Source organism: Pipistrellus kuhlii, unplaced genomic scaffold (assembly GCF_014108245.1).
Source record: "Pipistrellus kuhlii isolate mPipKuh1 unplaced genomic scaffold, mPipKuh1.p scaffold_m20_p_3, whole genome shotgun sequence".
NCBI lineage: Eukaryota > Metazoa > Chordata > Mammalia > Chiroptera > Vespertilionidae > Pipistrellus > Pipistrellus kuhlii.
The window spans coordinates 87526564-87554147 of NW_023425529.1; the positions used below are offsets into that span (position 1 = coordinate 87526564).

At 36.6% G+C, this 27584-nt stretch overlaps 1 protein-coding gene across 7 annotated transcripts in view; it reads left to right on the plus strand.

Moving 5' to 3' along the window:
• Window positions 1–27584, plus strand: part of PAN3 (poly(A) specific ribonuclease subunit PAN3) — a 163032-nt gene that overhangs the window by 61354 nt on the left and 74094 nt on the right. For all 7 annotated transcript variants that reach the window (XR_004990857.2, XM_036454657.2, XM_036454660.2 and 4 more), the window contains one exon: window positions 15955–16102. Coding sequence is in view for 6 of the 7 variants with exons in the window: in XM_036454657.2 (XP_036310550.1) it covers window positions 15955–16102 (148 nt within the window). In the remaining variant the exon portion in view is untranslated. The remainder of the gene's footprint in view (window positions 1–15954; window positions 16103–27584) is intronic.

A 27584-nucleotide genomic window follows, 5' to 3' on the forward strand; every position in this document is an offset into this window, starting at 1 on the left:
CGCTATACTTTTATATGTTTGGCAGCACAATAGATTTGTTTACTCCATCATTTCCACAAATATGTATATGAGTAATGTGTTGTTATGACATTACTAGGCGATGAGAATTTTTCAGCTCAATTATATTCTTATGGGAACACCATCATATAAATAGATATTTGTTGACTAAAATGGCATATAACTGTATAAGAAACATTCCTTCTTATTTAAGTCTCTTTGAAAGATAATTTACTCTTCAAAGTAAAAATAGTAACTGTATTTTAGGATTTATAACATATCCTATATAAATAAAAGTATTATGCAAATTGACCATCACTCCAACACACAAGATGGCCACCCCCATGTGGTTAAAGATGGCTGCCCCCATGTGGACACAAGATGGCTGCCACAAGATGGTCGGCAGGGGAGGGAATTTGTGGGTGATCAGGCCAGCAGGGGAGGGCAGTTGGGAGGAATCAGGCCAGCAGGGAAGAGCAGTTGGGGGCGAACCAGGCTAGCAGGGTAGGGCAGTTAGGGGTGACCAGGCCTGCAGGTAAGGGCAGTTGGGGGCTACCAGGCCTGCAGGGAAGGGCAGTTAGGGGCAATTGGGCTGGGCTGGCAGGGGTGCAGTTAGGTGTCAATCAGACTGGCAGGGGAGTGGTTAGGGGGTGATTGGCTGGTAGGCAGAAGTTAGGGTCAGGCAGAAGTTAGGGTCAGGGTAGGCAGAAGTTAGGGTCAGGCAGGCAGGAGAGCAGTTGGGAGCCAGCAGTCCTGGATTGTGAGAGGGATGTCCGACTGTCCATTTAGGCCCAAATGGGCAGTTAGACATCTCTCGAGGGGTCCTAGATTGGAGAGGGTGCAGGCTGGGATGAGGGATACCTCCTCCCTGCGCATGAATTTCATGCACTGGGCCTCTAGTGTAGAAATAAAATGTATGATGACAGCACAAAGTCTGGGAAGAGAGAAATGGAAGTATAATATTGTGAGCTTTGTTATACTGTATCTGCAGCAGTTTAAAACTATGATAGTGGGCATTATGGATTGAATTGTATCTCCCCCAAATTTATATGTGTAAGCCCTAAACCTTAATGTGATAGTATTTGGTAATTGGCCTTTAAAGAGGTAATTAAGTTCAGTGTGGTCTAAGAATGGGGTCCTAATCTAGTATGACTGTTATCCTTAGAAGAAGACAAATACCAGGGATGCACGTGCACTGGAAAAGACCTATTGCTTTGAGGACACATCAAGAAGATGGCTATCTGCAAGCCAAGGAGAGAGGCCTCAGAAGAAGCCAGCATCACTGACACCTTGATCTTGGACTCTCCCACTCAGTTTCAGTCGTTTAAGCCACTCAGTGTGTGGTATTTTGTCATGGCTCCAGCTGATTAAGACAATTGGTGATATGTTAAAAACATCTACACTAATAAAAGAGAAAGATGCAAATTGACTGTACCTTCACGACACCCACCAGCCAGTCAGGAGAGAGTATGCGAATTAACCCAACAAAGATGATGGGTTAATTTGCATACATAGGCACTGAGTGGCAGGGGGCGGGATGCAGGCATTCTGCACTACCCCAGTCGCTCCAGGCCTCTGGGCAGCATGGGAAGGTGGGAAGGGGACTCAGGCCAGAGCAAAGGCGGTGCTGGCAGCCAGGGAAAGGAAGGCCCATTCTTGCATGAATCTTTGTGAATCGGGCCTCTAGTGTGCTATAAGACTTAAGACAACTACTACAGTAATAGAATACAGAGTTTATAACTACTAGGAGGGGATAAAATTAAATAAAAGATTCAGTTGATTCTGGAGAAGGCAGAAAAAGGCAAAGGGGAATAAAGAACAGATGAAACAAACAGCAAGATGGTAGATGGATTTAAACCCAACCATGTTAATAATAATATTAAATGTAAGTAACCTAAACATTCTAAGAAAGAGGAAGAGATTTTCAGATTGGATTAAACCCCCCAACAAGATTCAACTATATGAAGCTGACAAGAAAGCTACTTAAACATAAAGACAAAAGTAGCTCCGCTGGTGTGGCTCAATGGTTGAGCATCGACCCATGAACCATGAGGTCACAGTTTGGTTCCTGGTCAGGGCACATACCTGGGTTGCGACCTTGATCCCCCAGTGTGGGGTGTACAGGAGGCAGCCAATCAATGATTCTCATCGTTGATATTTCTCTCTCTCTCTTCCCCACTCTTTTCCTCTCTGAAATCAATAATATATATATATATATATCCTGTTTAATACAAGAGTAATATGCAAATTGACCACCACTCCAACAGACAAGATGGCCAGAAGGGGAGGGCAGTTGGGGGGGGGGGACCAGTACTGCAGGGGAGGACAGTTGGGGGTGACCAGGCCTGCAAAGGAGGGCAGTTAGGTGTGATCATGCCTGCAGGGGAGGGCATTTAGGGGCAATCAGATTGGCAGGGGAGTGTTTGGGGGTAATCATGCTGGCAGGCAGAATTGGTTAGGGGCAGTCAGGAAGGCAGGCAGGCAAGCAGTTGTTGGGAGCCAGCAGTCCTGGATTGTAAGAGGGATGTCCAACTGCCCTACTGGGTTGCACCCTAGTAGGATCGGGCCTAAACGGACAGTTGGACATCCCTCGAGGGGTCCCAGATTGAAGAGGGTATAGGCTGGGCTGAGGGACACAACCCCCTGTGCACGAATTTTGTGCACTGGACCTCTAGTATATATAATAATAATAATAAAATCATAATATGCTAATTAGATCAGTCATTTTTCTGGACCACCTTCTGGACAAAACTGTGGCGGTGGGGGTCTGAGCCTCTTGCACGAATTTTGTGTATTGGGCCTCTAGTATATATCTAAAAGACAAAAGTAGATTAAAAGTTATACCATACACTAGTGAGCAGAAAACTGCAATAGCTATATTCATATCAGACAAAGTAGATTTTAGAGCAAGAGTTATTACCACAGACAAATAACATCTATACAGGCAGTCCTCAGGTTATTTCAGACTCGATGTACATCATTTCATGGTTATGTCGCCATCTCCTATTTATTTATAAAAAAAAAGTTCTGTCATTTCGACGTATGTCATATGTGCTTTATGCTTTTTATTATTTACCACAAGTAAAGGTCAGGAATTATTATCTTTTAATTTTTTTTATTTTTTCACTTCATTACTGCTGAGTATGTGCTCGATGTGAGTGATGTAGGTGCTTATGTAGGTGGGTTCCAACTTATGGCAGAAATCACCTTATGTAGAGCTTTAGGAATGGATCTCCGATGTAACCCAAGGACCTACTGTACTAATAAAAGGGTAACATGTAATTAGACAGGACATTTTCCAGATGTACTTTCAGATAAAGCCATGGTGGAGGCAGAGATGGTTAGGGGCAATCAGGCCAGCAGGGGGGAGCAGTTAGGGGGCAATCAGGCCACCATGCAGAAGTGGTTAGGGGGTGATCAAGTTGGCAGACAGAGGTGGTTATGGGTGATTAGGATGGCAGTTAGGAGCATCATGCCGGCAGTAAGAGGTAGTTAGGGATCAGGTAGGCAGGCAGGAGGGGTCCTGGATTGGAGAGGGTGCAGGCCAGGCTGAGGGATCCCCCCTCCCATGCACGAATTTTGTGCACCAGGCCTCTAGTCATTTGATAATGGTAAAGGGGACATTGATATACCATTTTTGTATGTATATGTGCTTAGTGATGGGGTTAAAACATATGAGATGAAGACTAATAGAATTGCAAGGAGAAATAGAGAAACAATGATAGTGATTGCAAGACTCCTCTTTCAATAATAGAAGAAAGGGCCCGACCAGTATGGCTCAGTGGTTGAACATCAGCCTGTGAACCAGAAGGTCATGGTTCAATTCCCAGTCAGAGCACATGCCTGGGTTGCAGTCTTGATCCCCAGTGTGGGCCATGCAGGAGGCAGCTGATCAATGATTCTCTCATTATTGATGTTTCTATCTCTCTCCCTTTCCCTTCTCTGTAATCAATAATGTGTGTGTGTGTGTGTGTGTGTGTGTGTGTGTGTGTGTGTATATATATATATATATATAAAGTATATTTTATTGATTTTTTACAGAGAGGAAGAGAGAGGGATAGAGAGAGTTAGAAACATCGATGAGAGAGAATCATCGATCAGCTGCCTCTTACACACCCCCTACTGGGGATGTACCCGCAACCAAGGTACATGCCCTTGACCGGAATCGAACCTGGGGCCTTTCAGTCCGTAGGCCGATGCTCTATCCACTGAGCCAAACCGGTTTCGGCAATAAAAATATATTTTAAAAAATTTGTGGAAAAAAGAGACAAAATCAACAAGGAAATGAGAAACTTGAACAACTCTAACTACCAGTTTGCTATTTATAGAAAACTACCTACAACTAAATACATGTTTGTATCAAGTGCACATGGGACATTGACCAAGGCAGAACAATATAGGTCATGGAACAGATTCATTAAATTTAAAGAGACTCATATCCTCTCTGACTACATGAAAGTAAGTTACAAATTAATAACAAAGCTCTTTGGAAAATCTTCAAGTATTTGGAAACCGAATAACATACTTCTAAATTACTCATGGGTCAAAGGAGAAATAGAATGGGAAATTAGAATGTATTTTGAACTGAAATGAAAACATGTCAAAAGTTGTAGGATGCCACGAAAGCAATAATCACGGAATTTTACTAAAGACCTCTGTTAGAAAAAAACAAATGTTCTCAAAACAGTGCTTTCAGCTTCTACTTGAGGAAACTTGAAAAAGGAAAATAAATTAAACTTAAAGAAAGCATAAGAAAATAAATAATTAAGATCAGAGCAGAAATCAATAGAAAACAAAAATGGGGGGAAATAATGAAACAGAAAAGCTGATTCTTTGAAAAGATACATAAAATTGGTAAATAACTAGACTGATTAAGAAAAAAAGATAAAAAACCATAATTTACTATTATCAGGAATGAAATAGGTAACATTATTACGTTGTATAGATACTATAAGGATACTAAGGAGATGATATGAATTATTTTATGGCAATAAATTTGACGGGATGAAACGGACAAATCTTTGAAAAGACACAAATTACTCAAGTTCATTCAAGAAGTAATAGATAGGCCGAAATCGTTCTGGCTCAATGGATAGAGAGTCGGCCTGTGGACTGAAGGGTCCCGGGTTCTATTCCAGTCAAAGGCATGTACCTTGGTTGCGGGCACATCTCCAGTAGGGGGTGTGCAAGAGGCAGCTGATCGATGTTTCTCTGTCATCGATGTTTCTGACTCTCTATCCCTCTCCCTTCCTCTCTGAAAAATCAATAAAATATATTAAAAAAAAAAAAAAAAAGAAGTAATAGATAGCCCTGGCCGGTTTGACTTAGTGGTTATAGTGTTGGCCTGCCGACTAAAAGGTCCCTGGGTTCACTAAAGGTCGAGGGCATATGCTCAGGTTGCAGGTTTGATCTCCAGTAGAAGAGGAAAAGAGAGGGCAAGCCAATCAGTGATTCTTTCTCATTATTGATTTTCTATCCCTCTCTTTTCCTCTCTCAAATCAATACAAATATATTTTTAAAAAAGTAATAGCATTATTAGTACTAAATATATTAATCACATTGAATTTAGAGTTCAAAATCTTTCAACAAAAGAGGCCCAAATGACTTCTGTGAATTCTACCACATATTTAAGGAAGAAATAGAAGTATGAGTTCTATTCAAATTTTTTCAAAGTCTTGAAAAGGAAGGAATACTTTTAACTCATTCTATGATGTCAGCATTACTGTGATTGCAAAATCAGATGAATTCTGCACAAGGAGAAGTGTGGCTCAGTTGTTGGGGGTCGTCCCATTCACCAAAAGGTTTCGAGGTTCAATTCCTGGTCAGGGCACATACCTGGATTGTGTATTTGATCCCCATTGGGCGAGGGGAGGGGGGGCACAGGCATGCAGGAGGCAACTGATCAATGTTTCCTTCTTTCTTCCCTTTTCTCTAAAAAATCAATACACATCTCTAAAAAAATCAATACAAATGTTTTAAACAAATAAGACTGGTAAATATTGATCAATAATATTTGCTGAAGCTGTGATCAATAATAGGGGATTATTAAACTCTCCTCTTTACATTTATCAAAGTTTAACACTTTATATAAAAGTCCTGGCTTGTGTGGCTAAGGGGTTGGGTGTTGACATACAAACTAGGAAGTCATGATTTGATTCCGAATCAGGGCAAATGCCCGGGTTGTGGGAGACAACCAACCCATCGAGTTTCTCTCTTCCTCTTCCTTCCTCTCTGCATCGAGTTTCTCTCTTCCTCTTCCTTCCTCTCTGCAAAATCAATAAACTATCCTTAAAAATCAAGCAAACAAATAAAACAACCAGGAGAAAGGAGAAAGTATCTGTGACCTTTGTTTAGGCAAGTATTTCTTTGATGCAACACCAAATACATGACTCATGAAAAATGAATTCAATAGACCGGACTTCATCAAAATTTAAGAATCTTTGTTCTTTGAAAAGTACTGTTAAGAGGATGAAAAGATAGAGACCTGGAGAAAATATTTGTATATTACATATCCGAGAAAGGACTTTTTATCCAGATCTGTCAAAATTCTTTAATAGAAAACATACCTAATAATATTGGTTAAAAATGTAAACAGATGTTTTACTAAAGAAGATGTAGAATGGCATATAAGTCATTTGGGAAATGAAAATTAAAATCACAATGAGATATCACTAGACAATAATTTCTAAAATGTAGATGTTTGTCCAAAGCTCATGTTCCTGAGCTCTTTATACAGTGCTAGTGCACATATTAGTACAACTATGTTGGAAAACAGCTGACCAACTTTAAAAAGGTTATGTATAAACATACCATATGCCCAAGCCATTCAGTGCTAGGTATTTACCCAAAAGTAGTGAAACATGTTCATATAAAGACGTGAATGTTCATTGCATCTTTGTTTTTAATAGCCAAAAACCAGAAAAAAAAAATTTGTCCATTGGCTGAAAGAATAAACAATTGTGGTATTTTGATATTATTGGATATTAATCATCAGTAAAAAAAACAAACCACCAAATGAAGTATAGAGACAATGACATGGATGAATATTAATGATGCCAAGTTAAAGAAGCTAGTTAAAAAATCAGCACATATATACTCATGTTGGACTTATTTGTATTAAACTCTAGAACAATGCAGACTAAGCTATAATGACAGAAAACTGAATTGACCGGTGGTTGCATGGTGACCAGAGTCATGGTGTAGAGAGAGTTGGAAAAAAGGGATTTAAAAGAAGCTTGAGGAAACTTTTTGGGCAAAATAGATATTCATTATCTGGATTTGGGTAATGGATTCTTGTTGCCTACCTATTTCAAGAGTTATCCAAGTTTATATTTAAATATGTGCAGCTTATTATATGTTAACTAGAGGCCCAGTGCATGAAATTTGTGCCTTCAGGGGGTGGAAAGGGGTGGTCCCTCAGCCAAGCCTGCACCCTCTTGCAGTCCAGGAGCCCTCAGGGGATGTCCAACTGCTATGAAGGCAAGAGAAGCTCCCACCACCGCCTCTGCACTCACCAATCATGAGCCTGGCTTCTGGTTGAGTAGTGCTCCCTCTGTTGGAATGCACTGAGCACCAGGGGGCAGCTCCTGTGTTGAGCGGGATTGGGCTGAAAGCAGCTCTCCAAAATCCCCTGAGGGGTCCTATATTGCGAGAGGGTGCAGGCTAAAGAACCCCACTGGTGCATGATTGGAGCCGGGAGGGACATAGGAGATTGATCAGCTAGGGAGGAACTACAAAAAACTCCAGGGTGTGTCCAGCCTGTCTCGCTCAGTCCTGATTGGCTGGACTTCACCAGCAAGCTAATGTACAGGTTGGAGTGTCGGCCCTTGGTGGTCAGTGCACATCATAGTGAGAAGTTGAACAGCCTTAGCATATTATTCTTTGATTGGTTACACGGACAACTGGACAACCAGACATTTAACATATTAGGCTTTTATTATATAGGATTTTATCTAAACTAGAGGCCCTGTGCACTGGTAAGGTCCCTTGACCTGGCCTGTGGGGATCGGGCCAAAACCGGCTCTCAGACATCCCCCGAGAGGTCCTGGATTGTAAGAGGGAAGCTTTTGGGTGATGCACCCCAGAATTGGGCTCCCTTCTCTCTGGTTCCAGGTGCATCACCTGAGAACTGCTGCTGCCAAGTGACTTTAGCTTGGCAGCTCCTGTGTTGATCATATGCCCCCCGATGGTCAGTGTGCATTATAGCTACTGGTCAGTCAGCACGTCACTTATGCTTTTATATCTACACAAATAAAAGAAATATGTAAATTAACTGTACCTCTACGGTGCCTACAAGCCAATCAGGAGTGAGTATGCAAATTAACTCAACAAAGATGGCATGTTAATTTGCATACACGGCGTGGAGTGGGATGCCTGTTATGAGAAGGGGGAGGGGGCCGCGGAGGGAGCTACAGGAGCAGTGTTCCAGCTGAACGGAGAAGACTGAAGGCTCTGGACGGAGTGAAGATGGAAGGTAGTGGCCAGAGAGAAGGCCTGGGTCCCAGGTGCAAGAGGATAACCGGTGCTGGCAGCTAGGCGAAGGAAGGCCTATTGCATCAATCTTCACGTAATGGGCTTCTAGTATATAGATAAAGCTGCAAGAATAAGTCACCAGGTCATGTTTCATTCAGAGAGTGGAAAGATTACTGATGATAACTGAATCATTAAGATAGGTAAAGGAAGTATTATAGAATTCATTATGATGAGCTGTACCATGGAAGCTATTTTATGGTTTTATTAACTTACTATGTGATTGAAAAGAAACCTGACCAATATTTAGGAATATAGTGGTTTCTCAATCATTCATCACATCATCTTAAGACAGACTTATACTTTTTTATTTATTTGTAATAAAATATTATATAATATTTTGTGTTCTGTACCTCTTCCTGTCATTTCTACCTAATAAAAAATATTTAAAGCCTGATTTACTTTGTTGCACTAATTACATTAGTTTCTTAATTTATGGGACAGTTTTTTGTAGACTTAAATAAGTATTCTGTTTGTAGTAGAATTCAACAGAGTATTAAATACTGTTACTTTAGAAGGAATGAATCAAATGATAGTAGGCAATCATAAAATTGTGTTAGAAACCACATCAGAAAATACCTTCATTTGTAAATAAGCCTTTATTGGTCACTTGTAGATGGCAAATACTGTACCATTTTGGTTGGAGATGATGTGTGGATTGAAATATTATTTTATATAAAATGTAATTATAAAATTATAACTTTACTTTTGAAGCTGAAGATCAGGACTCTTAATGTAGTATATTTCTGTCTAGAGAGGACAGGTGCCATTCAAATGTTGAGGGGTGATGCCAGTTTGGAGAGATCACTGTATAAAAAGTACTTATTTGCTTTTGGCAGAAAGATGCAGTATAAATTTAAGTATATGAGAACCCCAAATTCTAGTTTTATTGGTAAATTCTTACAAAGTGAATGTCTGCTACTTAACTTGAATAAGCATTGGTTTTAATAAATGCATTTATAGTTGTTTAAAATATGAATAAAAATTAGGGTTTAAAATATGAATAGAAGTCAGAATAGAAGTAGACATTGTAGCAGAAATATACTGTATTTTTTCATGTATAAGATCCTATTTTTTCCTAAAATTGTTAGTCTGGAAATCAAGGGGCATCTTACACATGGAAGTCAGCCAAGGAGGGGGCCTCACGGGTGCAAAGCTGCCCACACCTTGTCAAACAGGCTTCCTCCAATCATGGGCCTTATTGTTACTGACATCAGCTGATGCCGTAACTGGAGGTGGAGAGTGCACAGATGCAACAGAGACTGGAGCATTCTGAGCCCATGAAGATGTCAAATAAAAAGATAAATACCAGTAAGCAATTATTTTACTCTGCAAAATTCAAATGGAATGTAATCAGCTATGTAAAAGAGAATGGACATTGAGCTGCAGGGAGGCAATTTGGAGCTCTTTCCACTAAGTGTATGATCAGACAGTGGAGAAATCAGGAAGAACTCCTTAAGATGCCAAAAAAGAAGAAGGCCTTAAGAGGAAAACCAGCAAAATGTTTAAAATACTGATTTCTTAATTTTGAGTTGGAAAAGTGGGGGGTGGGGGGGTTTGTCTACATGGGGGAGTCTAATGGAAAAATATGGTAATTATCTGTGTATTAAAAATACAAATTTAATATTTTAGGAACATACCTAGGTAGTCATGAAGGTATTATTCTAAACCATAAGGCAGGAATAATAAAACTGATCTTTTTCACTATTTCTTTCCCAATTTATTTCATTCTCTTTAGTGGTGGTGTTATTAGCCAAATAATTTATATAACCCAAGTAAGTTTGAGTCTTCATTCTAGATACAACCTTCACCTCCTTTAGCTAAGATAAATTTTTATTTTCTGATAAATAGATAATTCATTTTATTGTGATTGGATTTAGTCACCAGTTTTGCCTTGTCTGTTATCAAAGTATTTTTCTTAACATTTTAAAGGTATGTGCCCATGCTGTTGTATTTTATAAAACCCTTATTTATTTTCTGAAACATTAATATTAAAGCAGTTTTAAGAGTACATTTTAATTATAGTTATTATAACTAATTTTATTATGAAAAAATATTCATTATTATACTTATCATTACATTAAATATTTCTGGTTCTCTAATCTGGCTGTAGGAATTTGTATTATATGTTAGTAGTAGTAGCTTTAATCTTTTATTTCTGGATTTTTGTGTGTGTGTGTGTGTGTGTGTGTGTGTGTGAGCTGTATCTAAATCCTGTATAATTTATTTTTCTGCTCTTTAAATTCTTTCAGTCAAATATTTAGAGTTGAATTAAAAAAACAAAAACTTTTAAACCACTTCTCAAGGGAAATGCCTAGCCATCTTAAACAAAGGATTTTAGGCTATTTAAAAAATATATATTTTTATTGATTTTAGAGAGGAAAGAAGAAGAGGAGGAGAGAGAGAAACATACATGATGAGATAGAATCATGGATTGGCTGCCTCCTGCAAGTCCCTCACTGGGTATTGAGCCCACAGCTTGGGCATGTGCCCCTGACTGGAATCAAACCCGGGACTCCTTAATTCGCAGGCAAACACTCTATCCACTGAGCCAAACAAGCCAGGGCTAAGCTCTTTTTTTTTTTTTTTCTTAATTAAAATTTACCTATGGGTAGATTTTTTGCATCTGTGTTTGCTGGATATCTAGAAGTTATAGTTTAGTGTGTAAATTTTCAGTTACATTTTTAATAAGTTACTTTAATAAATTTTTTAATTTAAATTATTTATTGTTTAAAGTATTACATGAGTCTCCTTCTTCTCCCATTGATCTCTCTCTGGCAGCTCCCACTCCCCAGCACATGCCCTCACTCCCCTCCTGTCTGTGTTCATTGGTTATGCTCATATGTATGCTTACAAGTTCTTTGGTTCATTTCTTACCCCCACCTCCACTACCTTTCCTCTGAGGTTTTACGGTCTGATGGATGATTCTCTATCTCTGGATCTAATTTTTGTTCATTAGTTTATGTTCATTATATTCCTCAAGTGAGTGAGATTAGGTGATATTTGTCTTTCTCTGATTGGCTTATTTTGCTTAACATAATGCTCTCTAGTTCCATCCATGCCGTTGCAAATGGTAAGAATTTCTTCTTTTTTACAGCAGTGTAGTATGCCATTGTGTAGATATACCACAGTTTTCTAATTCACTTACCTACTACTGCTGGGCTATTTTCATAAATTTTGAGGTCCTTTCTACTTTGTTAGAATGACATTTTATAATGATTTGTTTGGCAAAGGCAGAATAGACTTAAATCACCTATTTCTCATTTATAGGATTCCTTAAAAGTAGTCTTTCAAATTAATTTAAATAGGTTTAATATAGAGAAACTCAGCTTTGAAATCAGATTTACTGTTATTCATAGTAATTGTAAGATATATGTGAAGTGGAAATTGAGTGATACCTATTTCTCAGGAACATGCTACTAAAAAGTTTTGTGTGCATATATAATTTTCTTTGTCTAAATTTGCTGTTTCTTAGCAATCTTGTTGTCCTGAAGTCCTCATATATCATAGACATTTTGAAATCTTTTACTAAGGTACCTGATTGCTTTTATCTTGATTCCATAATCTAAAATAGGTTTAAGATTAACTAGTACACACATGTAGCTCCAAAGTGATCCTTTTAGTAGCCATTTGTCCTTACAACTAGGGATTAACATGTGTTGGCTTATTTTGTACTCCAGAAACTAAGGAGTTGATCATACTTTAAAAGAACATGCCATAATTTTGGAAAACTTTAGATTTGTGTGAGAGAGAGAGGGATGGGGGAAGATTACATATTTCTCTTTAGAAAGTTTATTTTGTACCAGGCCTGATACCCCCTCTTCCCTGAATTTCATGTCTTAGATGTGGGCAATAAAAGAGGTTCATTCTATATATTTACATTTTAATCTCAGATTAACATTTCCTCTATATTTTATCACTTGTGTTTAATTTTCTCTGGCATGCACCTGGTAAAATATCATGTGTTTTAGAGTTTAAAATTAGGGTAGCCTGTTGACTTATCTTTCAAATTTAATATTTTGAATTCTAACTTGGCAGTTTAAAGTGTCATTCATATCAGATAGGGAAGTTTTTTTGGGTTGTATAGTAATTAGTCTATAGTCTGATTTTTCTGCCTTCTTTATTCTAATGATTAGTTCTAAAATATTTTTGAGTGATGAAATTCTTCGTGTCATGACTCAGTGTTTTAAATTTAGTTTGTATGTATATATAAAATGTGGATTAAAGTATGAACATACTGAATTATTTCTTTGGTTGACCTTATTGGAAGTTGAATTCAAATGATTTCACTCATGGTAATGGTCACTGTATCTTTATTGCAATTAAGCAAGTAGAATTTTAAATGGTCACCATTCAGTCCTGGCTGTTGATTTCAGTGGTTAGAGCGTTGGCCCTCCTTCAGGGTTCTCTGATTCATGGTCAAGGGCGAGTACCTGGGTTGCAGGTTCCATCCCTACCCCAGTTGGTGTGTATGGAGGAAACCAATTGATGTGTCTCTCACATTGAAGTGTTTCTCTCTTTTTCTCTCTCTAACACACTCCCTTCCTCCCTTTCACTCTTTAAAAAAAAAAATCAATGGAAAAAATATTCTCGGGTGAGTATTAACCAAAAAACAATTTAATAAATAAAATAAAATACAGTGGTGCCTCGCATAAAGAACGCCTTGCACAGCGAACGCTGCACACAACGAACTTCATTTCATGATTCATACAACGAACTTCGTTTCACACAACGAAGTCGCCCGAGCTTCCACGACCGCTTTGCCCGAGCTTCCACGATCGCTGCCGATGTATTGCATCCTTCCGCGCAGGCACTGCAGGCAGTCGTTAGTCACTGCGCTTAACTTAAGCACGTATCTCGGCAATCGTTCTTCATTACGAATTAAATCACGCACGTATCACGGCAGTCGTCCTTTTAAGTTAAACTCAATATTTTTTTTATATCATGATGTATCTAAATAAAAATAATAACAAAAAATTTATCTTTATGATGTCATCTTAGCATATTTTATGCTACAAAACGAATTATTTTTTTTAACATGTATTGTTATGGGAAAACACGTTTCACATAACGAACTTTTCGCATAACAAACTTGCTCCTGGAACGAATTAAGTTCGTTGTGTGAGGCACCACTGTATTCATTAAAACACTCTGCCTAATAAAAGAGTAATATGCAAATTAACCATCACTGAGCTATACCCACAAACCATGCCCACAGCCACACCCACCAGCCAATCAGAGTGAGTATGCAAATAAACCTAACCAAGATGGCTACAGCCACAGAGAACAGGAGGGAGGTTTGGGTTTCCTGGCAATGGATGAAGCCAAGCTCTCCACCTGCCCTTGCCAGTCTAAGCCTCCACTTAAGGCTACAAAGTTTCGATTTTAGAAGGTAAATTCCAACAGAAATGGCTGCAGCCATTGAGTGAGCAGGAGGCTTGGCTCTGCTCCAGGCTATAAAGTTTCAGTTGTAGAAGGTAAATAAATTCCAGATACCAGGGCCTCCACTTGGGTTGCCAGGGGCCATGGCCAGCCTGCAAACCACCACAGGACCCTTGCTCAGGCTACCACACACCCCAAGGGAACCCCCACCCTGATCCGGGACACCCTTCAGGGCAAACCAGCTGGGCCCAACCCGTACACCAGGCCTCTATCCTATCTAATAAAAGAGTAATATGCAGATCTCTCCAACACACAAGATGGCTGCCCCCATGTGGTCAAAGATCCTGCCTCCATGTGGACACAAGATGACCACCACAGGATGGCCTGCAGGGGAGGGCAATTGGGAAGCACCAGGCCTGCAAGGGAGAGCAGTTGAGAGGGACCATGCCTGTAGGGGAGGATAGTTGGGAGGGATCAGGCCTGCAAGGGAGGACAGTTAGAGGCAATCAACCCTGCAAGGGAGGGCAGTTAGGGGTGACCAGGCCAGCAGAGGAGGGAAGTTGGGGGCAAATAGGCTGGCAGGGGAGCAGTTTGACATCAATTAGGCTGGCATGGGAGTGGTTAGGGGGTAATCAGGCTGGCAGGCAGAAGTGGTGAGGGGCAATTAGGAAGGCAGGCAGGCAAGCATTTGGGAGCCAGCAGTCCTGGATTGTGAGAGGGATTCCAGATTGGAGAGGGTGCAGGCTGGGCTGAGGGACACCTCCCCCCACCCCCGTGCACCAATTTTGTGCATTGGGCCTCTAGTATAAAATAAAATAGAAAAATATTTAGGGTATTCATTTGTTTCACATGGACAAAAATACAGACCATTTATGAATTCAAGATACAGTCTCATGTTCTAGTAATTCCTTATTTTTATATCCTCACTCGAGGATATATGTTTATTGATTTTGAGTGAGTGAGAGAGAGAGAGAGAGAGAGAGAGAGAGAGAGAGAGAAAGAAAGAAAGAAAGAAAGAAAGAAAGAAAGAAAGAAAGAGAAAGGAAGGAAGGAAGGAAGGAAGGAAGGAAGGAAGGAAGGAAGGAAGGAAGGAAGGAAGGAAGGAAGGAAGGAAAAAAGGAAGGAAAAAAGGAAGGAAGGAAGGAAGGAAGGAAGGAAGGAAGGAAGGAAAGGAAGGAAGGAAGGAAGGAAGGAAGGAAGATCCATTGCTTACCTCTGGTACTGGCTCTGACTAGGGATTGAAACCACAGCCTAGGTAAGTTCCCTGACCGGAAATTGAACCCACAACTTTTTGGTATACAGGACGATGCTCTAATCAACTGAGCCACCCAGCCAGATCTGTTTTAGTAGTTCTTAAAGCAAAAAGTACCATGCCACTTGAATATATAAAATGTGACTTACAATGATGAAGAAATTTTTAATGTAATTATATGGCAAAATATTTTTAATATAGCGTAAGTTACATGTGATACTTTGCAGGCATTGGAGCCTCTATTGTGTTTTTCTTCTATCTCTTCCCCCCACCCCCCCCCCATGTATGTGTTGTTTATAAGTGTTTTTTTCTGGTCTTTACTCTGTTACTTAAATATAAAGTACCATATTACTGAGAAAATGTCTTAAATGCTTATAGAAAAGGAAGTGGTTAATTTTGGAATAAAGGCAGTTTTGACCTTCATACTGGTAGAATTGTTTTGAAGATATTAAATTTGAAACTTGTTGCTCAGTTTTGAGGTAGTCTAAACCTCTAAGTTCTCTAAAATGTCTTAGGATACTTTGGTAATGATGCATATTTGACAATAAAGGTAAATTTTGCATGTTTCTGAGGTTAAACTCTGCAAGTAAAATTAAAATTCACAAATTGGATTTAAAAAATCCCTTAAAATTTATTTATACCTCCCCGAAATATAAAAACTAAAAAATGCTATAAATCTTTTCAGTAAAATATTTTACTCAGTAAATAAAACACTGTGGAATAATGCCTAGTAGATTCAATGTCTTTTTTGGGCTTTATAGTGTGTTAACTTACTATATTTGATTTTTAAATAGACACCAAATCCTACTGCAAGCGAGTTTATTCCTAAAGGAGGATCAACCTCCAGGCTGAGTAATGTGTCCCAGTCAAATATGTCTGCCTTCTCTCAAGTTTTCCCTCACCCACCCATGGGAAGTCCTGCTGCTGCCGGATTAGCACCAGGTAAGTTGGGTAACTTTGCAGTGAGTTCCAGATATTAAATCTGTAAGCACCATTTGATATTTATTAGTTTATCAGAATTGAAATTGTATACTTGAATCATTCACATTTGAACACATTATAAGTTTTATGTCCTAGATTTTGGTACCAGATTTGAAAAATTAAAAGAGAAATTTAAATATGAAAAAAAAAAATGAAGCGTGTTTAATAGCACAGAAATAAACTTGAAGAAAATGGTTATTTAGAAAAAATATCTATCTGAACCTTCGTATTTCCCTTTTTAAAAAGTCAGTGCTATTTCACTCAAAAACTTCTGTAAGAGCACAAGAAATAAAATATTAATGAATATGTGTGCTTCACAGCCCTTTTGTACTAAATTTCTAAAGAATAGCTTATTCTATATAATTCAGAATATAAGTTTAGATGTACTTCTTACCTTTCAGATGTTTGGTTATAAGTCTGTAACAGTAATTCTTTTTAATCCCTACTTGAAGATATGGTGTTATTTAAAAAAAAAACCCACATATTGATTTGAGGGAAAGAGAGAGAAACATCAATCAGTTGCCTCCCAGTTCCACCGCCTGGATATATATGCCCTGACTGGAAATGGAACCTGGCAACCTTTTGGTATATGGGACAGTGTTCCAATCAGCTGAGCCACTTGGCCAAGGCTGTAATAGTAATTTTTAATTGGGTAAAGTATTATAAACAATAGTAGAAAATAAATAGTAGGAAAGAATGTATTAGGGGTCACTGAGGTAGGCAAAACAATATTTTTCAGTCATTTTCTTCCAAGTTTACCTATAATGATAGAATAATTTGGACAAGTGTACTTATATGGCCCATTCTGAGGCAGTTTATAGTGACCCTTTGAGAACTCTTTTTTGTTGTTGAAGTTCTCTGTTTTATCTTAATAATTCATTCAAATTTTGCCTTCTAGTCCATGATGTAATAGATAATTAACATCACCCATCTCTACTGTAATGTATCTTAATCAGAAAAGTAAGCTATGCAAAATTATATTGAAGCCGAAGCTGGTTTGGCTCAATGGACAGAGCATTGGCCTGCTGACTGAAAGGTCCCAGGTTTGATTCCGGTCAAGGGCATGTACCTTAGTTGTGGGCACATCCCCAGTAAAGGGTGTGCAGGAGGCAGATGATTGATATTTCTAACTCTGTCTCTCTCCCATCCTTTCTGTAAAAAAATCAATAAAATATATATTAAAAATTATATTGAATTTATCATAAGTGCTGAGCAGGTTATCTTGTGTCTTTAAAATGTTTGAGCTCCCCACACAGATTATGTTTCTAAAACCTGTAATGTACAATCATCACTTGGCTTTGAATGTTTCAAAAAAACAGAAACAAAATGAAATATATGCACACTAAATGAAGCCAAACTCTAGCTGGATCAGCCTGGAACTAGTACTGCCTTCAGGGCTTAACCAAACTATTAAGAGAAATCATTAGTTTTTATACTGATAAGGAATCAAGGACCTTTTGGGGAAGAATGAGGGAAGGTAATGATAATTTTATGGAACAGATCATCTGGTTTAGCATATAAAATATCAAATGTACTCAGTCTAAATAACCTTGTGCTGCCAAGGGTTTTATCAATGCCTCCTTCCCCTAATTTTCTCTCCCACTCTTTTCTCCGCTTATCTCCCCTTCTTTTCAGTCTCTTTCCCCAAACTTGTCCCTTTACCTTTTCTTCTACCCTCAGGTTTAGTTAAATTTGTATACATTTTCCCTTCTTCTCTAGAGAGCAGTGTCAGAATTGAATATTCCTGATAGCCTATGGGTTTTACTTGTAAGTAACATGCTACTATGATTTTTCTCCCATTGAGGTGTGTTCACATTGTGTACACTAGCATAATCTCCATGTCAGCTATACATTTAAAATTTCTTAGAGATTGTCCAGACTTCTAAGCAGTGTGTATATACACCCACAATAGTGGTATTCATATGCCAGTTAGTTGGCTTTTGTAATTAAGTACCAGTTTATTTTGGCATAACAATACAACGTTCCTTGTTTCAAAAATTAACATTTTGCTCATATCTTTGATCAGTCTTGTTTAAGCTTGCCACTAAAAATAGGCTTTATAAATATTGGGGGAGTTAAAAGTGTCAAAGACAATTTTAGATCTTGAAAATGTTTAGTTAAAAAAATCCATAATGCTATGGTATTTAAGTGTTTTAATAGGCATTATGTATAGATAGGTGTCTCATTGGCCCCTATTGGGTGTTATAATCTAAATTTGGGATGAAATTAATTAATTTAAAAATTAAATTAGGTGAGAAACTACTTATTTTTTTACATAGCTCTAATGTTAAAATGACTAATTATTGTCTGGAACCATTGAAAGTAAGTCAGTATATCATATTAAATACATTCCTAAAATTTTTATATATGTTATTTAAAAATTGTTCTTCATTAAAATGAGAATCAACTAAGTTAAAGCATTTTCCAAAAATACTGGAATGATGAATTGTTTTGCACTTATTATTTCTTCATAATTCGTTTAGTTAATGGCTTAATAATACTCTTTGGAGATGAGCAAAGAAAAAATTAGGTCTGACTGACTTTCAAGAAACCATTTTACCCCCCACCCCCAATGTCTTCCATTACTTTTTACCTACAAATGCTATTTTTTCCAAGGCCTAGGAAAAATTATAAAATTTCTACTTTATTGTTGTAGAATAAAAAAGATCATGAAGTTTACCTAAGTGATGATTTAATTTATCATTATTGCTTCTTGTCTACTATAGGTATAACCTATCGATAATTTTGTTATAAAATTTCATTTTATTTTTTTCAACTTCTAATCCAGATTATTATCCTTGAAAATAAATCAAACTAGTTTTTCTAAAATCTCTCTATATAAAAAGCTAATATGCAAAGTGTCCCCTTGCAAAGTGTCTCCTCTAGATTTCAACCCAGAGGGTAGGAGTTCAATTGCTAGCTATGATATGAGCTTACCACGAGGGGGTGGCATGGAACAAAGGAAGGCCCTAGCCGGCAGCTGGAATACCCTGATCGCTGGCCAGGCCTAGCGACCTACCTGTGCATGCATTTTGTGCATTGGGCCTCTAGTGTATATAAATGAAGTCATAAATATTTTGACATTCAAAGTAAACTACAGCAATGTCATTTTTATTTATGGGGAAAAAATACATACTTAAATATATCTCTTGACTACAACATAAGCATATTTGAATATAGTTGAATAGATATTAAGATTTAGAATTTCCTCGAATTGTAAGAAAGAAAAGCACAATTCCAGGAACATGGTAGATCCTGAGCGAATCAAGTCTCTTTCAAAAACCTGTTTTGATCACTTTTAAAATGATTCATATTTAAAAAAAAAAAAAAAGTTTCAATGCAAAAAGTGAAACATTGTTATTTGAATTTATTTATAGCTAATTAGATTTAAGAATTATTTAGAAGTATTAAAAATATGCAGCCAATGTTGTGTTTCCATTGAATTGTATACACAACCATTTTATTTTAGTTTAGTTTAAGAAATCAAGGATTTATAATTTACTTGTTTTATGCACATTTAACCTAAGAACAATAGCAAAATTTCTAAATACCTTCTAAGAAGGTAGTTGTTATATAAGTATGTGATATGGCATTTAACTTGGGCACTTTTCTCAGTTTATATTATCCTGATGTTCAAAAGTTAAGAAGCACTGGTTTAACACAGCCTTAGCAAGATTTATTGCAGTTTATTTCCAGATTGTGTTATAGTAAGAGTACTTTTAAAGTAATGCATAAGTCTAAAGATATATTTTTAATAGCCTTTGCTTAGAGCAAACAGTTTTTGAATAGATTTTTAGAAATGAAAATATGATTACACTACGTATATAAAATAATAGTTTATGCTTTACTTTTTGTGTGCCATGAAAATAACTTTATCATGAGAACCAATTGCTGAAAGTTCTTAATCAGTATTTTTCCTAAGAAAAATTTTGATTTGATAGTAGACTTAGTAAACTAGGTCTTAATGTACTTTAAATACCTCAAAACTAGCCACAGTCTGTTTGAAAGTGTTTAAGAGAGGTAGTAACAGGAGCATACAGTTCTGGATGGTATATGATACATCATCTGGTGGCTTAGTGCAATTTTGACTAGGAATTGAGCAACTCTTATTTTGCTTAATTGTGTGTGGACACTTGGGAAGTGCAGAGGGGAGTTCTTGGGTTTGAAAATGCCATCATTGATTAATAAATGAAAGAGCTGTAAATGAATATTTTCAAATATCGTTCTTTCAAGATAAGGATGGTACAGACATTTGGACCATTTGATACACTTCATTTGTAAATTATGGCAAATCTCAGATGATTGGGGAAAAACATTTATTTATACTAAACTTAAAATTATTAAATAATTGTATTCATTATTATGCTTTTAGATCCAGATTTTGAAATACTTAGTCATTTCTTATATATTCCTGAGGGTACCAGATTGATGGGTAAAACTGGCTAATATTCTTCAATTCATTTTTTTGCCTTGTTCAAGGTGTGATGAAAAGGGAAAATTTATATTCATTCTTGTTCAAAAATATTGAAGTGCTAAACTTTATATTGTATAATACATTATTTAAAATAGAGTTATTTTTGGTCTATTGAAAGGTTTGGACTAGGAGATTCCTTTTAATTCTAAAGTTCAATGCTAAAGAGTAAAACTTTGTGATATATTAGCTCTGTGGTATTTTATATCATAGATGAATACAATGAAGGCTTAATTCAATTCATTTTCATAGTAGTTGGCTTATGTGATAATCTAATATTGGTTATTGATCCAGGTGGAACCTTTAGAGTTCATATATAATAGTTCAGCCTTGTTCCAGTTTAGAGATGGCATTCCTGACAGATTATGATCTAGCTTCTGCTTTGTCATTTATAGAAGCAATAAGGAATTCATTATCTAATAAAGGCAGCCCAGTGTACATTTTAGTTTGAGTAAAATAGAAAATTATATCATATTTGAATTAAACTCACTCTCGTCTTTTACCTACTAGCCTATTTCTTTTTCTTTGTATTGAATGGAATAAATAAAAATCTTTTCTGCATGATAGTCCTTTCAATTATTATTATTATTTTTTTAGGCTAGTTGTTTGTATGTTTGTGTCCATGTAACTGATCTGTTTGTATGACTGAAAACAAGAGAGAGAACAGACTGGGAAAATAATTGCTAAAATTACCTAACTGTATAGGTAAAAAATCATGAACTGTTTTAAGTCATAATGGCTGGAACACCAGTGTGGATAAAATTAAATCCACAGGCCTATCTATCTCACTGTATTACTACTCTGATATTCAGCTAAGGAGAGTATACACCATTAGGAAAATAGGACACTATGTTAACAGTCTTGCAGATGGTGAATATCGATAACTTCATATTTAAAGTATATTTTAGTCTCTACATTAAATCACTAAGGGCATAAAAATTTCATAAGCTAGCATTTTACATTGCTTTATGTTTCACTAAATGGTATAATTACTGAAAGTAAAAAGTATTTTGATATTTCAGTTTCAGCTGATTTCTCTGAATTATTTGTACACATAATAGCAGAGTTAGGTTAGCATTAAAATGTTCTAATTGTTTTAAATATCAGTCTGGATTTCCTGAGCATATTACAAATTCCTAAGAAGAAGGGTTCTTTTCATTTCTTATCTTGTACAAACTAGTTTCTTTCCTATTTTGGAAAAAAATGTTTTAATTGGTGGGTTTCTCTTAAGTACAGTGAATTTGAATGAGTCAGTAAACATCTTTGATGAACTTCTAGAAAATGCAAATGTTCAAGAGGATATAGATGAAAAGTCATATAAGGAACAGACATAAACTTGTTGAAAATTTAACTGCATCAGAACTAGAGTCACTGTGTTTTGAAGTGCTAAACATTCTTAAAACCAGTTAAAATATTTATAAGAATTATGTTTAAATTGCATGTTTCCAATTTTTATAATCACTTTGTTTTTCAGGTAAATTCAGCAGACTCACTCAAACCTTTCAAGGTTTTTTTTATTGGGATTGCTTTCTATTATACATTAAAAAAGAAAAAAAATTTATAGTTAAGATCTAGGAGCCTTGAGGTTTTGTGAAGAGAACCTTTTCACTACCCTGCAATGTTGAGTTGATCCTAGACAGGGGCTGCTCTGTGTATGCATGTATTATAGATGGATATAGATGTTGATGTCCCAAGGAAGGTTACTAACAGTTGAACTGTAGAGCCATAACTGGATTGGGAGTACTTGCTGGCTATATTTCTTTCCCAGTTGGGAATTTCAAGAAACTGAGGCAAGACATTAATGGTACAGAGAGGGATGTGGCTGCTGCATCTGACTTGGAGACCTGTCAGGTAAGGCTTAAATAGTTCCCAGTAGGTACTGTTCTACTGGTTGAGAAATCCTTGGTTAATGTGTTCTGTTAGGTTTGAAAGATCCTGTTGTGGACTTCCTGTTTAAATCTCATATATTGGCTAATTTGTCCCTTAATTAAGGGGTAGGTTACTTTTTACTTGTCCCTTAATTAAGGAGTGACTAGGGTTCTCTTTGACTATAGGTTCAATAGTGTATACCTGCAGCGATGTTATTGCTGCTCTTGAGCTACTTCCATTGCCTTTAGAATATGGTACCAGTTTTTCTACTAAAATAGCTGTGGCATTTGGGATACCCTTTGATCACCATGTTTTAGCATCTTTATTTCTATAATATGAGCTGATTTTAAGTCTTTCCATTCTAAAATTCTATTATTTTGTGACACATTTATCTATAGGAGATAGATACACTAAAAAGAGACAGAAATGAAGAGAGTGATGAGAGGTAACAAAAAAGAGAAGAGTTTGATTTTTTATTTAGACTTTAAAAGGATTTCAAAGGCATATGGACTTCTGTGTAAATTGGAAATCTTATCAAGGCTCCTTTGCATCCTAGGTGAGATGAGGGGAGTTTTGTGTGTATAGTATAAGATTGGAGTCTGCAGTAACTGAGAGTGTTGTAGTAGTTTTGGATTAACTGAGAGGCAGAGAGAACACTTTCCTGATTCTTTTCTGGAGGTGGAAAGTTAGAAGTCAGTTTTTTTCTTTCCTTTTAATCAAATAATTTAAAGCTCAGGGATCATTTTTTCTTTAACCATTTGATATTAATGGTATCTAGTGCATTGTAGCTACTCAGTGGAGAGGGAGAGTGTTTATGTAAATAAAAGTACTATGCTATGTGTAACATGTCTATGAAAGGTCATTTAATTCTGTAGGAATAAACTTATTGGTGGCAGCCTCTTTTGTTTCTTGAATTTAATTCTTCTCAGTTTGGTCATATTCATAATAGTATATGAAAGTCATTTTTTTTCTTACTCTTTTTGCCTTTCAGATGTGCAGGTTACCCTGAGTAGGAATGTGGGAATGGTCTTAGTGAAAGGAGAGAAATTAAGAGGTATATCCCTTTTAAGACCTAGTGCACACAAACATGTAAAACCTACCATGAATATTCAGATGAGGGCTGCATGTTTATATGGTGATAATGTTTATTTCAGATGTTTTTTAGTCATAATTCTCTTACATATTTATATGTCTGAAGTGAAATGTTTTATATATATATATATATATATATATATATATATATATATATATATAAAATTGATTTTTTTACAGAGAGGAAGAGGGAGGGATAGAGAGTTAGAAACATCTATGAGAGAGAATCATCGATCAGCTGCCTCTTGCACACCCCCTACTGGGGATGTGCCTGCAACCAATGTATATGCCCTTGACCGGAATTGAACCTGGGACCTTTCAGTCTATAGGCCGACGCTCTATCCACTGAGCCAAACCGATTTCAGTGTGAGATGTTTTCTTATTTCATAAACATCTTTCCATATTTTAGATGTAGTTATCCAGATTTCAGATTGATATTCCTATAAATTGAAACTTTTAACTAAAAGTCCTATTGTGGGACTTTGTATTTTTAGAAAACAGTAAAATGAATAAGATAGTAATATTAATTGTAGTCATTAAACTGCTGTTTAAGCCATATTTTGTATGGACTATGATCTTATTGTCCACTGTTTGTGATGTTGAAACAAAAAGATCCAAAATGTAATGGCTTCACGGGACAGAAATTTATTTCTTGCTTTGTAATGGTGCAGGCAGGTGTTCAGTTATCTGGAATCCACTCCTCCAGACAGTCACGTAGGGATCCAGGTGAAGTGGCTTCTAGGTATCTCTCCAGTCATCTGGAAGGGGGAAAGCATTGAAGAAGATGAGTGGGAAGTTGTTAGGAACAAGTCTGGAAATTGAAAGTTTCTCCAGTGATGATGGTCTACCAAAATCTATACTCTATTATTTTTTTAATAAATATATTTTATTGCCGAAACCGGTTTGGCTCAGTGGTAGAGCGTCGGTCTGCGGACTGGAGGGTCCCAGGTTCGATTCCGGTCAAGGGCATGTACCTGGGTTGCGGGCACATCCCCAGTAGTGGATGTGCAAGAGGCAGCTGATCGATGATTCTCTCTTATCAATGTTTCAACTCTCTATCCCTCTCTCTTCCCCTCTGTAAAAAATCCATAAAATATATATTTTTATATTTTTATTTTTTAAATACATTTTATGGATTTTTTACAGAGAGGAAGGGAGAGAGATGGAGAGCTAGAAAAGTCGATGAGAGAGAAACATCGACCAGCTGCCTCTTGCACACCCCCTACTGGGGATGTGCCCGCAACTAAGGTACATGCCCTTGACCAGAGTAGAACCCGGGACCTTTTAGTCTGCAGCCCGACGCGCTATCTACTGAGCCAAACCGGTTTCAGCTAAACTCCATTTTTTTAAAGGTGCTTAGCTACATTTTCCAGGCTTTTCTGAATGCAAAATTTTTAACAGTTGTATTAGGTATATACATTTTTGGGCATTATCTTACTTGCATCTTTTGTATCTTTGGCTACAATAATTGATTTATCTAGCATCTTAAGAAATGAAACTTTCCAGGAGACCTTACTTATTTGGATATCAGACATGTTATAGCTTTATAAAAACTTTACATTTTAAGCAATTTTTCAAAGAAAGATTTCCAAAATTTGCAGTACTCTGTTGCATCAGACAAAATATAATGTTATTTTTAATGACCTGTGCTCAATTTTACATACCTCAGTGATTGTATTGAATCAGAATACAATTGATACCCTTTAGGTTTGAGAGTTCATAGAGCAATTTGTAATTACTTAGATTTTTACCCTTTCCATTGTCCTCCTGCCCCAATATATCAGTAGATTATAACTCTTTGAAGGTAAGGCCTTTCTCTTATTCTCTGCATCTCTTATGTGATGCTGATTAGATTATATTTCTTGCTTTGCCTTTTTAAAATCCGCAGCTCTACTAGGTGCTCTATGCTATCTTCTTTTTTTGTTTCTGTTTTTTTTTAAACTACATTTTTATTGATTTCAAAGAGGAAGGAAGAGGGAGAAAGAGATAGAAACATCAATGATGAGAGAGAATCATTGATCGGCTGCCTCCTGCACACCTGCTCCTGGATATCAAGCTGCAAATTGGGCATGAGCCCTGACCAGGAATTGAACTGTGACCTTCTGATTCATAGATCGACATTCAACCACTGAGCCATGCTGGGCACAAATATAGTTTTAATAGAACTGGGCAACAGGAATTTCTTTTACCTTAGTAATGTTAATGGGACAAAAATAGTGTAAATTAATTATTGTGATATGTCTAATAAAATTTTCAGAACACCTGAAAAATGAATAGCATAAGTATCTTGGGTGTTTAAAATGTAAAAACCCATGAATCTAGAATAAGGTAATTAGTTATCTTATTTGCACATTACATTTCAATATGTATGCTTTGAAATTTTTATGTAGAAATCTGAAGTTAAAATGACAGTATTGATTAATATTAATCTTACATTATTATTTTGTGAATATAATTTTTTATAATCAGCCATGCTTGTCTTGGAGTAAGTTTCTGGTTTTTAAACAACACAACGTAATTTAACATTATGAATGAAGGATACCATTTACTCAAACATTCACTCTCACTTGAGAAGAAAAAATTTTTCTTTTGATCCAAAAGAGTTTGGTAGCTAACATCTGTTCTCTTCTCATTTTGTTATGAACTTTAATTTTAAATAACCTAAGTGTTATGATTTAAAAGATTTCCATCATTGCAGACACTAAGAAAGATCTCATTTCAAATCATTTGGCCAAGTTTGGGGGCAAGCAGGTCAGTATTCTGTTTCTTCAAATATTGTAGTGATCAAAGTAAGTTACCTATTATACAGGCCAATTGTTATAGTTCTTAAAACTGTAATTCAAGCCCTAAAAGTTTCATAATTAAAAAAAAGAATGTGGACAGCTTACATTTTTAGGGGTTTAGGCATTGTAGTTCACACACGGTCAGTAGTGTATTCTAATAATATTTGTTGAATTATTTAACAAATAACTCATATGGAAATAAGGCTATTGATATAGTATGGCTGAAGTTACTGTGTGTATCTTATCTCAGATACTTTATCCCTATGTTTGTAATTAAAAGAATATATTGACATAACCTTAAATTTTATTTTTTTTATTATGAAGCTATTGTCCATGTGCATTTGGATGTATAATTTTTATATGTTTTAAAACATAGGTAGCAAGGATTCTAAACTGCTGAATTTCTTTCCCAGCTTTAGTTCCCTCTTAAACTAGCTAAGCCATGTGAAAATCTCCTAATTACCTTATAAGACTTCCCTTGGTACCTCAGTCAATTTTAGAATTTGATAATTACTCTTCTACTTCTTCATTCCATTTGCTGACTTAAGGTTTTTTCTTGTCTGGGTTTTCAACTTTCTGAAGTTGAGTAAATCTATCATCACCCTTTGAAAGATGTTTGAACAAGAAACAAGACTCATATTTGCTCTCTTTCCTTCATTCTCCAGAGAGGTAGTCTATGAATCATCCTGTCAATTCAACCTTCATATTATATATCTAGGAAGTACAGCCTCCATCCTAGACCAAGCCATTATCCCCTTTTTTGTGTATTGTTTAAACAGCCTAATTGGTCTACTGATGCAGTTCATTTTCCATATAACAGCAAAAGTAATCTTAAATATAAATCAGGTCATGGCTTTCTATTGTCATTGGAATAAAAACCCAAACCCCTTTTGTAGTCTGCTTTTGGTATACCTCTCAATTCTTACCCATTCACTCTTTTCATTGTGTATTCTGATATAGCCATACTGGTCTTTCCCAAATATGTCAGGCTCCTTTCTGGCTCATGCTTTTTGCTATACTGTTCTTTGGTTGGTTGGTTGGTTCCTTCCCATCTCTTAGGTGTCAGCTGAAATGTCATTTACAAAGAAAGGCCTTTGAACAGTGTAAAGGAAATTTTCTTCTATTAGTTTCCATCATGTTATCCTGTTTATTTCCTTTGGAAATTTATTTTCATTTGTTGGTTGTTTTTCTTTTGTTTAAATTAGGATGAGTAGTCTTCCTCACTCCC